The sequence below is a fragment of the Psittacula echo genome, assembly GCF_963264785.1.
Source record: "Psittacula echo genome assembly, chromosome: 5".
NCBI classification, from domain to species: domain Eukaryota; kingdom Metazoa; phylum Chordata; class Aves; order Psittaciformes; family Psittacidae; genus Psittacula; species Psittacula echo.
The window spans coordinates 5214758-5230062 of record NC_137739.1 but is presented as its reverse complement, the minus strand read 5'-3'; the positions used below and the strand labels follow the sequence as shown (position 1 = coordinate 5230062).

At 42.7% G+C, this 15305-nt stretch overlaps 1 protein-coding gene across 3 annotated transcripts in view; it reads right to left on the bottom strand.

Moving 5' to 3' along the window:
* Positions 1 to 15305, bottom strand: part of MAD1L1 (mitotic arrest deficient 1 like 1) — a 296765-nt gene that overhangs the window by 169324 nt on the left and 112136 nt on the right. For all 3 annotated transcript variants that reach the window (XM_080617371.1, XM_080617370.1, XM_080617372.1), the window contains exon 11: positions 8643 to 8787. In XM_080617371.1, coding sequence (XP_080473497.1) covers positions 8643 to 8787 — 145 coding nt within the window. The remainder of the gene's footprint in view (positions 1 to 8642; positions 8788 to 15305) is intronic.

Below are 15305 nucleotides of genomic sequence, written 5' to 3'. Positions count from 1 at the left end.
TATTTTATACAGCCTGCTCCTCAGAAATCTTAAATCCCTTCCCCTGTCCTTGGATGCTGCCCAAGCCCGTGCCTAACTTCCTCACTGAGCCACCTCTTGCTGTTCGCCCTTCCCTTGCTTGTGGGATGCAGAAGTGAGGTTTGTGCTGCCTGACGTCCCTTAACAATAACTCCCTCATCCCATCCATCCATCTTCCCCCTTGCTTCTCTGCCCCATTCACTCAACCATCCTTCATAATTCAGGGCTGAGGAGCTCAGGAACCAGTGTTACAGCACAGGCATCAAGGGAGCTATAACTTTGAATTACCTGACCCAGGTGAGTTTAAATTCCAAGCCATAACATTGGATTAACCTGATTTATTTTTATTGAATATTTTACCTTTGTAAGTCCTACAGCCCCTTCTCCGAGAGAAAAATGGGAACCGAAGGTCAAATAAATTCTTTTATGGGTATGTTTCTAATTGCCATATTCTAACCTCTCAGCATTGAGCATTAATACCTGGTGGTGGTAGAGCAAAGCAGAATCCAGTCAGTATTCTGGGAAATACGACGTTTCTTATAGGCCTTCAAAAATACCTCCTAAAGTAACACATAACTTTGACATTTGCTGCATATTCGGATTTGTTATAAAATTCTTTAAAACCCTCTCAACACCTCACTTAAACAGAAATTGTTAGGTTTAACATCAGTAAGAGTACAGAGGCCGTCCTTGTGCCTCCACCTCAAAAGCATCGGGTGTAATGGTAGTAATGAACTCTGTATTTTTATCATTACAAACTTTACCACATACATAAAAAGGCAAAAGAAAGAATGACACAGAACTGATTGCCCAGAAACGACTAACACAATTTATGAGCTCTTTCATGCTTCTAAAAGGGAAAGGGAAGCAAGGCCCAGGAGTCAATTCATGTTCTGCCTCCAGGCTGGACATTTGAAGCTAACTTTCTCCATTTCCATGTCAAAAGCCCTCAGGTGACTCAGCTCTACTCTAATAAAGCCCATCACCTTCATGCATCTGTTGGACAGATGCCTTTAGGTATCCATACAGGAACACAAAGAAGTAGAGTATCCAAAGTCAGGGAAAAGGCAAATTTATCCACTAGCTATAATTAGGGCAACATCAGATCAAGAACAAACGATCTCACTAGAGAGGATCCAATGGGAAGCAGGAAGATGAGGGCAGACCAAGCTCCCAAGCATCTGCAGTGCCCAAAGCCACCAAACAAGCTCGGTCTCATCTCAGATCCAGAGATCCCCTCAACAGATACAGACGAGTCAGAAACTAAGGGAACTTTCACACTTTGCAAAGTCATTTTGGAGCAGGATGAGGAAGTGAGAATTCAACAACTCTGCAACCTTCGTCATGGAGTAAAACAAGTGAGTAGTAAACCTATGACTGAATCAGGCGAAGGAAGGGAGCTAATGTCTGACAAAGAAAAGCATTCCCGTGTCCTGGGAGGCCATGCCAGAGAACACACACTCCTCCTGCCTTTCAGAAACCTGCAAATCTCTTGAGGAACAGTAACATTTTCTGGTTTCAAGACATTTCCTTCTTCCAAACGCTCTCTGTGCATTGCTTTGACACTACTACAGGCAGCCTTTTCTCCAAACACATTGATTTCAGCTCTCCTTATTCATCCTTTACAGAGAGACTCTGCATTCGTATCAGCAAATGACATTAGCAGGCCTCATGGAACAGCCTGCTTCGTAGGAAAATGGCTTGTACTCATTTTATTCTGGAACACAATTGCCATTTGCTTAATATAGTCATGATATTTTACTGAGGTAATTATACTCTTAGCTATCAGTAACAATTAAACCCTTAGACTGAGGTTGCTTAATAAAGGTCTCAAAATAAATAACACATTCCAAACACAATATTTTAAAATGTCAAGCATGCAAATAAGATCTTGTAATGAATATAACGAAGCATTAAGGATAAATCAGCACAAAGTTAGTCTGTCATTGCAGGAATCTCTGCTACAATTGCCATTGGAGTATTGTGGGGGTTCTGATCGCTACAGAAAGGGCAGCATAAGCACTGCAGACAAAACCATTTAATTACATGTTATGGCTGGTTCAGGAGAAGGGCAGGGTGAAGCTGCAGAGCTGAGACTTGTGTAACTCAGCTTATGGTGAGACAATGGAATTTATACTTATTCTTTTGTATTTGCTGAAGCAACTTGCATGAAAGCAAGAGTCAGACCATTCCATTGCAAGTGAAAGAGAAGCCAGAAACAGACAAATCAGGGGGTACAAAGGAGGAAAATCACTCTCGAACTCTGAAATCCAGAGAGATTTGAAATGAGGTCAACAGAGACTCATAGAATCCTAGGTTGAAAAGACCTTTAAGATCATCAAGTCCAACCTTTCCCCCCAGCACTGCCAACTCCACCACTAAAGCATGTCACTGAGGACCTCATCTACATGGTTTCTGATCACTTCCAGGGACAGTCCTAGAAAGCTGTTCCATACAGAAGGTGAGAGCATGGTGTAAAGGTCCTTACAATGCAGACAGCAAGGTGATTCATAAAGGTTAAGAAGAGCAGTGACAGACATTTAAAAAGATCAAAAAACAGAGAGGAAAAGTGTTGTCAGAATAAATACTTCTTCTTGCAGAGCATCCACTGCAAAGCATGGTACAGCAGATTACCTCCAACGCTGCTGCATTTGGGAGGCTGCTGCCCAAGCTCCAGAAGGGCTTAGGTGGATCAGAACTAAAACATGGCACAACAAATAAATGGAAGAAGTTACTCAAAAATATGATTAAGAAATTTGGGTTATACAGGGGGGGGAAAAAGAAACACCCTTGTGTTAAAAAACCCTCACAGAACTCTCTTTCCCTGAAGCACCTCAAGACACAAGGCTGTCAGAGACCAACAAAAGCAAACACAAAAGGTGATATTTCCTCAACCCCAACAGAAAATGCCTACAGCAGCAATCAAACCTCCGAATCCCACTTTCTCCTCACAAAACTTAGGATGCTTTACCCAGGAACCCAGACACTCCTGTGTAAACCATGAGCGCAAAGCCCAACTATCACTTGGCATCAGCACAGCACCAAGTAACAGGGGGAAGAGAAGAGATCTGTCATAAAAGCAAGTACCTCATCTCTGACCTGTTTAAAAGGTCCCCTACAAAAGGGGTCTGAAAATTAAAGTGATGATGTAAATGGATACTATAAATCACAATTCAGCAGAGATCTGTTCAAGCCCCCTGTACTCCACAGGCAGCAAATCCCTTTTCTTTGTCACACAGCAGTTACTGATCTTTTCTCTCCCCTTTGCTATTATCCCCCTCCACCCATAACTACAAATCACCTTTTTGCTGGAATTATTTAACTGATTAATATAATCTAGTTGAAATTAAGGGGAACTGTGCTCAACCTAAAACGTTGTTGCGTCTCTTTCAGACACAGAGTGCCTTGTCTCCTCTCTTCTGAAGCACGCAGGATGATCTAGTAAGTACCACCTCACCTGACAAAGCTTGCCTTGGTGAATCACAGAAGAGGGAGCAGAGGAATTGCTTTAAAATGTATTTATTTGCAGGCATAAAAAGGAAGATAACCTCCATGGGTTTAGAGAAACCTGCGAAGAGAAGATGTGTTGAGCAGAGGTAAAGGATTGGCAAGGGTCAGGCTGACAGCACTTAACAGCTGAAGCACATGGAGTGGCAGCACAGCTGGTGATGCACGAGTAATGGTGCTGCTTAAATGATAGAGTCATGAAGTGGACTGAAGGAAGGGAGAAGCATCGTATCATAACAGCCAGCAAAAAGCATGTGGTAGCCCTCATAACACAGAGTTCTGCCCCAAAACTGCCTGTGCTACCTGGACACAGAGTACAGGGTACTTTGGGTACAACACAAAAGGTGGTCTGTTGCAAGGCATCTCTTTGCCAGAGTGGCTGGTCTTATTGCTACTGAGTGTAATAGAGTGCAATTTTTAATGTTTTTATATATCCCAAGAAAAGGGTGATTTCACCTTCTTCACTGAACCTCCAGAACCTTAAGATCCTTCTTTGTGCTTTAAAATCATCTACCTCCTAAGAAAAACCATAATGCAGGACCCAGTGTGACAGAGAAATCGTCAGCAGTATTTTAAATCTTTACTGATTACACAACAAAGCAGATGGCAAATCAAGTCATGAACTCTACATCTGCCATGCTTAATGAACAGTTTAATTACCTAGTCTCATTTCTGATGCAGCTCTGCCATTCTCAGCTCTGGGAGTCGCTTACACACTTCGCACTGACTCTTGCAGAGACATCTCCAGGAACATGTGGTATGAACAGGCAGCTGGGGTTGGTTAATCAATACTTGTTTCATCTCCAACTTTTATGGTGATGGCCTAAATTATGTCTCAATGGAAACAGATTTCCTATCGGATCACATGAGCTGGTTGAAAGCTCAGGAAACAAGATGGAATTTTTCAGCCCCTTCTCCAGGCAGTGCAGTACCCAAAGGCAGACACATGCACAGAAGGGAAATAAAACCAGCAAAACAACAACATCCAGCACAACCAGATTAATTCATTTGCTGCCTTATGCCTTGTATGAGAGCAAGGGATGCAATTAGGACACTGTACATTGACAAAGTCTACAATTTGAGAAGCAAACTGTGCTCATTCGAATAAGGAAGAAGTAACTGAAATTGGGCTTCACAGTTTGAGTTTTGGTGTACTCAGGCAACAGCTTTCCATGAAGGATCACACACTGGCTGCAGAAAAGCCGGGCATGTTGTGTCTGGGCCAATCTGCTGCAAGTGTTATGGGCTGTTCTTACTCTGCAGCTTCATGCGTTGATGTCCAGTAGCTCCATGCACAGGAGAAATAACTGTTTTAAGGAGTCACTACAGGAGAGGAGGCTGCAGGTCTGAACCCGAACAGCAGCTAAGTAAGGAACACAGCTAAGGGCTGATCGAGCAGGTGACAACCCTAAAAGGACCCATGCAAAACAGCTGCAGGCCCCTGACATCAGATAGCTTTGTGAACCCTTCACTGGGCCCTTATTGCTTTCCTCCAACCTCACTTCTGCTGCATAATGTCCATTTATGCCTCTGAAAGTTGCCCTCCTGAAACAAACAGAGCTTTGTTTCCTTTAAATACTGACTCAACCTGCCTGCACTCACATACGGATTTTTACTAAGGGTATTTTATGGGAGACCTACATGTCATATAAGATTTCCTAAGAGATTCAAATTTTAGTCATTCAGCAGCAGAATTGCATCTTTTTAGAAGTCTACTTCATAAAGAAAAAGCAGGAATTGTGTGCAAAGCTCTCAGAAAAAGAGAGAAATGCTCACAAGCTTAAGGACAACACAGAAGTCAAATACAGAACTGTGTAGGTAAACATGGCATTCAAAGCCAATACAACAGTAAATCAAACAGGAAAAAAGGGCAGAGGTGGACTAGCTCTTTCCCCAGCGTTTCAGTTATCTCCTACTACTGCTGTATCAGAACTACCTCGGGTAATAAAGCAGAGATTAAGGATTTCCCTAAAACACTAAGCAAAGCCATAGCAAAAAGACAGCCCGACAGACAGTGAACCCAGGCAAGGGGATTTCTAAAGGAAGGAATGAATACATCCCTAGAAACATCAATTTCTTTTTCATCACCTTAAGTGAACAGAGTGACACCACAGGAGATACCTTAAAGCCATCAATGTCTGAAAACCTTTAGGGTGTCCAAATTTAGTCTTATGTTTCACTGCAAACACATAGATCAGAAAACTGAACTGCTGTCCCGATTTACATGGACATGTGGGAGATAATCAACTAATGTGTTTAAACAGCAGTTTGTCAACAGGAATAACCTGGATGCAGCTCCTATACCAGCCCACTGTCAGAGGTGGAATTGATTGGGCTGGACCACTGTACTAGTACATCAAAGACTGGAGAATGCTGCTCAGGTCTTCCAGGGAAGAGAGATTTGTAGTGAGTCACTGAAGTATCCTAGATTGACAATTGTGCCCATTCCAAAGGGTAAACCAGCTGGAAAGGCACAGGTAAGGTCAAGAAAGCCCAAAAGAAGCAAATGAGGCGAGGAAGCAAGCAACGGACAGAGAAGTTAAGTGCACTGAAATGGAAACGTGAGAGCAACCAAGCCAGACTGTGGCAAGTAGAAAATGGACTGGGCTGGGGATTGGAACTGGATAAGTTTTAAGGTCCCTTCCAACCCAAACCATTCAATGATTCTATGAAGTGAAACAAGCAATCTGTAAAAGCCAAATGGTATTGCTTGAATCTTGAGGAAAAAGAAATAATAGCCATAAAAGCAAGCTTGAGGAGGAATCAGGCTGGTAAAGCAAGGACCTCGTGAAGAGTGTGTTCACTACTGAAATATTGGGTACTGATGATGATGAATGATGAACAGTTGATCATTTTCTATGGATCTTTTAAAACATATTCAAGGCCTGAGACTTCCACGTTACAATATGAGCCCAAAGAAAGGAGGATAGCTGTCACTGCGTTAAACTTACACTGTTAAACATATCTCATGCTTTTCAGTCCTCACTTGCTCAGTATATAGAAACAGATTCACTGCCCTAGCAGAGGGTCAAATATACACAAATGCAAAAATCACACTATCAAAAGCAATATCAATTCAATCATATATATAATAGTCTCCCCCAAATTAGATTTTCACAGTCCTATTTAACAAGACAAAGATTCAGTAGAGAGAGTTCATCTCTTCCATTCTCAAATTACATAGAAGCGCACAGTACCGCTGACGCCACTAATGAGATGATTAAATACCATTCTAGGTGATATGCTTTCAATGTGAAATAATTATTTTTGACAGGCAATATATTTGCTCAAGCTCATTTGAAATCACAATATCAGACTTTTTCTAATTAAATCAAATTCCTTCTTCTGATTTCGCATGAGAAGAGCAACCAGTGGGAGAAAACAGTGCCAGGGAGAGATTACCCAAGTGCCATAATGCGTGTACTTCTTCACAAAGGACCCCTGGCGTTCCCTGGATGGAATATAAATGTTCAGAGAACAGCAAAGTCTTTCTTCTTTTAAAACAGGTCAGTTGAGGAATCATCGAACACAGTGAAAACTTCCACTGTCAAAACACAAGTTCATTTGCCATGGTCTGATGAAGGACATTTCCAACTCTTCAGGGGGAGGATAGCAGACAAAGCAAAGGCTCTGTCTTTCACTAAATGAGGGTACAATCCATTACCTGACAAAGTACTGCTGTCTTTCTGTCCAGTACTTAAAGGAAAGTAATGATATTTTGTATTCTGTGACAAAACATGCTGAGGGCTGGAAATAAGTTAACAAAGGGAATATTTTAGAAACCATCTGAGAAACTTCCTCCAGGGCTGAGCAGCCCAGCACAATGCCAGAAAGCTGAGAAGGTTGTAAAGGAAGGATTTTTATTGGGTTCTGTACCTACCTCTGTCATATCCAGCCACGGCAGTGCCAAACTGGAACACCATGGAGGGCTGTCTGCTGCTGGGGGTATTATAGAGACTGTGGAGAAGAGATGCCTCTTCTGTTTTCATGGAGAGAGTTTGATCCATTCAGCCCTTACTGCAGTGCCAACCTCAGTGTGAAGCAGAAAGAACTGCTGTCATTTCTCTCTCCTCACTCCACGGCATCAAATTCTGCAGCCAGAAGATCTAACAGAATATCCTCTTGTAAAGCAGCTGTTCCGTGCTTCAAGAAGCCCTGCTTACCACATCATACAGCACAGCTTCTTTGGCTCGGCAATGACATGGAATTACACAGAATTAGGTACAGCACAATTAAAATGGATCAAAATGCTTTAGTTAACACTGGAAATTTAAAGCCTGAAGTACAGGCAACAGAACAGCTCCTTCCTCTCTTGCCCAGATACACCCTATCATGTGCTCTAACTGCTTGAGTCTGACCTTATGCACACGCATAAGCTTCTTGAGGTGAGCAGCTTTATAACATCAGGGAGAGTGAAGTTGTGGAAGGGGTATTCTTGAGAGGTGAAGTAACCATCATTCCAACTAGAGAGGATTATTATTCCCTTTGGGGAAGGAGCAGTCTCAGAATTGAATATAAAATTTTCAATGCTCTACAGACTTCACAATTACTGCGTAGGGTTTCGTCACGACAGCACAGCCGATACAGGATGATGCAGACTTCTTTGATATATCCTATAGAAAGAACCTTAAAACGCATTTTCAATTTACTGGTCTAGTGCCTACCATTACTTTCCAACAGACTTTCAGTGTAAGAGGAAGGCAAATCTCGTACTCTCTGTAAATTGTTTTTCCACAGGAGGAGTTGACAAGGTGTCGTCGTTTTGTTCTCTTTAGGAAAGGAGGTGATGCAGCCAAAGCCATTAGAAATTCCCTTCAGTACCTCAAAGCACTCTAGTGACAATCTGAGTCCATAAATGCCAAACCTGAGACAAAGTCCCATGTCACCACCACAGCACGAGCCCAGATGGAGGAACACTAGCAGAGCCTTAGGATGTACTAGCACTTTTATTCTAATGCAGTCCTAAACACAAGTTTCATGTCTCTTCCTCACTTTTATGCAAAGACCCCATAGCAATTTTGTAGTACCAGTTATGGAGGTGAGCAAAGAAGAAAGAGAACTGCACCTAGGGGAAAGAAAGAAGGAAAGGCTTTTCCAAGTATTAGCCAGGACCTCACCTTGGTGAGCAGCAGTACACGTTTCTGCAGCCGCCTGACCAGTGCTTCATGCTGCTCACGTTTCTTCTTCTCCTCCAAGAGCTGGCTCTGAATCCGTATTATGTCCTCCTGTAGCTGCACCCGGGCCTTCTCTAGTATTCGGGCACTAAGAAAGATAATACAGACATGTGAGATCTTCAGCACTGCCTCTTACTCAGACAAATGAGATAAACCTGAGAGGAGAAACATCACCGTGACACCAGGACACTGGGGCTGGTGCCATTTTATCTCATGGCTGCACCACTGGAAACTGAGTAGCTGCAGTCTCCTTATCAGCTGTTCTCAGAAAAAGATAGAAGAACCATCCCAGTGACAGCCTTCTTGTTCAGCACAAGACAATTACTGGAACCTCGCATATACAAAGCATTTAAGTAATTCCATATCTATTTCAGAATCAACCCACTTGCCTTTGAGAAGATGCCTCGTTTCCAACAAAGAAGGCGCAGTCTTGGGTCCTACTGTATCTTTTAATCTTTTTCTAACAAAGTAGAAGTAAAACTGAGGTTTAATATGGTCTGCTTTGACAGACAGATAATACTCAGCAAGTAATTATAGCCGCCACCTGCACACTGCGCTTGCCAGCAACCTCTGTTGGAAGAGAAATGTCTTCTGAGGCCTAGCGGTTAGCACTTCTTTTGCAATGTGGACATGACTCAACCAAGGCAGAAGAGCTTGGTCCCGGCTCTTCCCAGCCCTCTGTGCAGCATCATGTGCTGATGCACAATTATCCTTGTATTCCTGGAGATGTTCTTCATGTGTGCCCTTCAGACACTCAGTCTGCTGCTGGGACACTCATGGAGCTGTTCCAAGGCTCCTCACAGGTCAAAGATGCTGGCAAAGTACTTGATCAATACCAAAGTAAGAGCGAAATCATCCTAGGGATTGTTAAGAGTTGGTTCATACGTTAAGCATGACAAGTTTAACCAAGCCTGCGCTACCTTTAAGTATTTAAAGAGGGAGCAGGACATGAAGAAAAAGCATTGCACATGAGTCAAAAACCCTCAAGCAAGTGAGAAAGATCAAAAGCAACATCTCTACCTTACTCAGTAACAGAAGATCTTTGTTGCTCTGATGCTAAAAACAAGACTGGAAAATTGCTGAGTGCTTCAGAGGGGTATTCTTTTCATTGCAATTAGAAGAAAATAAGTAAAAATGCTTTTACATAAACTAGCACTACTGTAAGGTACTGTGGAGATAGATCCAAACGGGAACTCTGCTTTAAAAGACACTCTCAGCATAAATCAAATACATCCTGCACTGCCAGGTCACCAAATCATACTTCTTGGGAAATTTACGTAGGAATTCATACCTCAAAACCCTCCCCCCTTGAAGGACAATACGCCTTTTAAAACACTGGATGAATTAGGAGCCTGTTTAAAGCTCCAGTTTGATTTGGAACCATTCAGAGACCAATTTCATAATCAGGGACTATGAAGTAGTCTCTTCGTTGTTGCATTCAGGTGGGAAAGTTCATCAAGAGGGCTTCAAATCTGCATTTGAAAATGGATAATTTCATTACCAGGGCACCATTACTTCCTTGGCTCTGTTGTAATTAATCACTTGAAAAGGGAACCTGTGCTCAAGAGTCGTATCTATGGTGATGGAATATGAAGTGGCACCAGACTTGCACTGGACATTCCCTTCCCCATCCTACCCTCAAGCGAGTATCTCAAGTTTAGTCTCATGGCGACTTACTAGAAACACTCGCCTTTTTCTTATTGAGCAATGTAAGAATTCCACAGGATAAAGCAGAGAATCAATTCTTATCAGATTCCACTAAATAAATCCATATTAAAAGCTCTCCTAGAAGCCAACACCCAAAAAATGACCACGAGCAGGCTGAGCCCTGGCATCTCTGAAATACAGAACAAAATTCAGTGGTACAACCAAGATGTCAAATGTCACAAGCGCATATGCGTCACTCAGGAAGTGAGCACTTGCAGTGTACAAACCACACATCATTCAGAAGTTGCAGTTGCTAAATTGCTTGCTCTGCAGCCCATCCTTCTGCATAGCGAACTCTAACCCATGCTCACACCTCGGTCCTTCAGTTCACAACACAGCATCCTACACCTTAAACACCTCTCCCGGGGCACTTGAGGCTGACAGTAATCTACAGTTGATGGACACAATGTGGGCAACACCTTAATATGTAACAGGAAGATTCACTGCACTGTGCCTCTCAAAATCCTAGGCTTAAAACACTTACTCTCCTTTCCACGGGGCTTGTATTAAGCCAGACTTTGCTAAGCTTGTACTAAGACAGTGCTCGTGGCTAAGTGCCAGCCTATCAAGTTTGCAGCAGGTTAACCTCCAGTGCAGGGCAGAATGGGTGGCTGAGAGCAGGTAACCCCAGCTACTGTCTTAACATTCGTTAAGCTTTGCTCAACCTTTTCTATGCACAGGGTAAATACAAGTACAAAAACCTCATCAACTGTGTTATAACAAATTAAATCCCACTACAGAAACCCTACTGCAAACATTATTTGCTCTATCAAATAAACTTAGTCCTGATTAAAGTCAGAACAGAAGAAGAAGAAATGCAAACATAAGATTAAGTACTACAAAACAGGCAGACTCTCACATTTGATTATTGCAAAACATTTTGATAGGACAATAGAGAAATCTTTTTTCCCCAATCTCCCAATATTGTGCCCTATTTCTGTAAATGCTGATGGATGATGACTGAATTGACATTCATAAAGAAAAATGAGATAGGTGCTAGGTTTCATCTTGAAATAATGAAAAATACTCAGATACATACCTCTGGAACCAGTTTGGGAAATGACTATTTTAAAACATGAGAAAAGTTGAGCAAAGACAGACAAGTGGGCAATTTCTTCAGCCATTGCATGGTGTTTGGAAAGAACATCACCATCTGTAGATATTTCAGCCTCAGATCAAGTGTGATGTTAATGTACATGAAGTTTAAATGCCAGAGATGTCTATGAAAGCAGAGACAATACTCAACCCCTCTGAACTGACTTTGTTACCATAGGTTCCCTTGCTACGGGAAGCATGAAATTCTACTTCCTTATGACTCTCCACACCATGCCAAAGCACATTATTGAGATCCTTTCTTTATCTCTTAGGAGAGATTGGTAATTCCTCCAGAAACTGCACCAAACACCATATACACTGACTATGTGAGAAAAAACCCAAACAGAATGTTACATTCCCTCTTAACACAAACCAGAATGTGAAAGCAGGTGCCCAGCAGCAAACGCCGTTCAGGTTAGACGTGGGCCCTCTTCTTCTCCAGTGATGAGACCTATGGCTTTTCCAAAGTCATTGCTCACTCCAAACAAGTGTTAAATAAAAATGGAGCAGGCCCAAAGTTCTCCATCCAACATCAGCTCAGAGAAGTGGTGCTTTTTAAATCTTTGCAAGTTCAAAGTAAACCTTTTAAACCTTAAAGAGAAAAAGTCATTTCTGTTTATCAGCCTATTAATGTTCCTCATTCCCCATCCCTGAGAATGAGATGCCAACATCCTTCTGTTCTGAGCCGCTGAGACTCTTCATACTTTGCTCTTCCTTTCTGTAATCCACTTTAATGTAATCTTAATGATAAAACTTCATTTTCCAGAATGTTCTTTGAAAGGCTGAGAACAATGACTGCAGAGAGAGAATACTGAAGCCAGGAGATACATTTTAATAATCTCCTTCAGAAATTACAAAAGCAGCTGATAGAGTTTGGGGTTTTTTTCCCCCCCAATGATCCATAAAACATTATCTTAATCATTCCATCCTTTCAACAGTCAAGTTACCACCTCAGAGAGACTAAAAAATAACAGGGGAAGCAAACAGGATGCCAGAAACAGTCTGTGTATCAATCTGAGATGAAAACGAGAGGTCCACAGCAGCACAGAGACAATTAGAAGAACAAGACTGTCTGGGTCATGCTGCAACTCAGGAGAAGATGAGACACTTGCACATACCAGGGGCAACTGTCAGAAACAAGGATCACATCAAAGAGAAAGCACTGAAATCCAGAGAGCGTGGATAGGAAGAGCATTGAAGTTGTAGAGAGGGAAAACACAATGACAGTGTTATTACACAGCCATAACAGGAAAGAGAAACGCGCTGGAGCTATCAACATCTTCATGACAGAGTCCAAAATAAAAAGGTTAGCACACACGCTAATGAGGCAAAAAGGAGCAAAGGAAATTGTTTTGTAGCAAGACATTTGGATGAAGAAAAGCAAACCTATTCCGGAGCCTTGACAACTTGCAGCCTTCTCAACACACCTTCACATTTACAGACAGCACACACCTAGACACAAACCACACTGGCGAACAAACATGTTATTTTGCATTCTGGTTCTTCTCCTCCAGGATTTATAAACCAACAGGAAGGTGTAAGTAGCGACAGGGCAACTCCAGCACGTCTTCATATTGTCCAGTGGGCAGCAGCATGATATCCCTGTCTGTGCCCTCTCCCAAGGCTCCTTCCAGCCTCCAGTTCCTGGCACAGACTTCTTCCCCTTTCAGCCTCTGCCTAACCGGCCTTGACAGGAACCACTGCTGTCTGGGATGAGAATCAAAAAGGAAAAGCAGAAGGGAGAAGATGACAAAACTGATCTGACTTACAAAGGGACAGGCCACAGGAAAGGAAAGGTGGAGAAAAACAGAAAAATTTTCATCTTTTCTTTAAAAGGACAAAAAAAAAAGGGATCCATTATAAAATGCTGCTGAAAAGACTGATGGGAGCTCTGAGGACACTGCTGCAGAACAGAGCTGCCTGAAGTCATACACGTAAGGCAGGTAAACTAGAAAAACAACATCAGGAAGGAGGAGATTATTTTAGTGCTACGAGTATTTCAGCTCCAAAGCCAAAGGTCTGGGTGCTAACTGTTATTAAATAAGATAGTTTGGTATCTGACTCTGCCTCCCTTCTTCACATAGAGCAGAGAAGGCTCTAGGCTTGGAGCAGCCATCCAATACCTAAAGGGGGCATACAAGAAATCTGAAGAGGGGTTTTTTTACAAGGGCCTGTGGGAACGGACAAGGGGGAATGGCTTTAAACTGACAGAGGGGAGAATGAGATTAGGCATTAGGCACAAGTTCTACAAGCCTACAAGGATGCTGGGGAGGGACTATTCATCAGGGACTGTAGTGACAGGACAAGGGGTAATGGGTTCAAACTTAAACAGGGGAAGTTTAGATTGGATATAAGGAAGAAATTCTTTACTGAGAGGGTGATGAGGCACTGGAATGGGTTGCCCAGGGAGGTTGTGAATGCTCCATCCTTGGCGGTGTTCAAGGCCAGGCTGGACAGAGCCTTGGGTGCCATGGTTTAGTGTGGGGTGTCCCTGCCCATGGCAGGGGGGTTGGAACTGGATGATCTTAAGGTCCTTTCCAACCCTAACTATTCTATGATTCTATGATTCTTTCCTGTGAGGGTGCTGAGGCGCTGGCACAGGGTGCCCAGAGAAGCTGTGGCTGCCCCATCCCTGGCAGTGTTCAAGGCCAGGTTGGACACAGGGGCTTGGAGCAACCTGGTCTAGTGGAAGGTGTCCCTGCCTGTGGCAGGGGTTGGAACTGGATGAGCGTTGAGGTCCTTTCCAACCCAAACCATTCTGGGATTCTATTCTATGAAATGTGAATACGCTGAAGCAGCAGCATCCTTCCCTACTCTCAAGCACTGCACTGCTACTGCAATGGCACAAGTGGGAACTGCAGAAGCCAACTTTGCCAAGTTATCTCCTATTTGCCTATTACATTCAGAAGAAGCAACGATACAAAATATCAACATATTTAGTGGAAGTTATCACATGGGATATCTTTTATTTAAAGCTCTAACTGTGCCCCACAGAGAGCCATATGAAATACTGCCACAGAAAATACTACACACAACAGTCTACAGGGAGTCGGTAGGAAAACAAGCTTTCTCCTTGTTATTTATTTCTTCCAAGTCTTTAGCAAACATCTGCAAACTTTCTCCTGTTTCACAGTTTGTATTTTCTCAAAGACCTTTCATAGAACTCGCCATCATCAGGCTTCCATGCATCACAAATCATTCAAAAGCAAGCAGTTCATACATCACATTACTGCTCTGCATACAGGGAAGACTCAAATCATAGCAAATTTATAAGGATGGAACAACATAAAGAGAACTATTTTGCTAGTGCGGACAGATGAAATGGGTAAGCAGCAGACAGATGCTTGGAGCTTTATTGGTACGCTGACAATATGTTTTATCGTTCAGACAGTATTTGATTTTACTCCCTAACCAGCAGCATAAATATGAAGCTGCGAAACACAGTTCCTTCAAAGCAAACAGTTACAGAGGAGAAATAACACAAATGTGATGTCCCAGCCCTGGTACAAGCAGTAATTGACTGGCAGGAGTTAGGATTTACTAAAAGAAATTCACATCAGGCACCTTCTGCTTCTGTTCATTACAGGGGTCAACTCAGTTGCTGCAACACGCGTGGCTTTGCTGACCACACCACCCCACAGGAGCCAAACCCAGGAACACTGCCAAAATGCAAGGGCCAGTGGGGCTCTATCTGAACAGAGACTTAATCAGCCGCTCGATGCAAGATTTACTGTCATGCTAATAAACATGCTTTCCACATCCACCATCCAGATGAGAAGGAAAGCAACATCTTACTAAATGAAT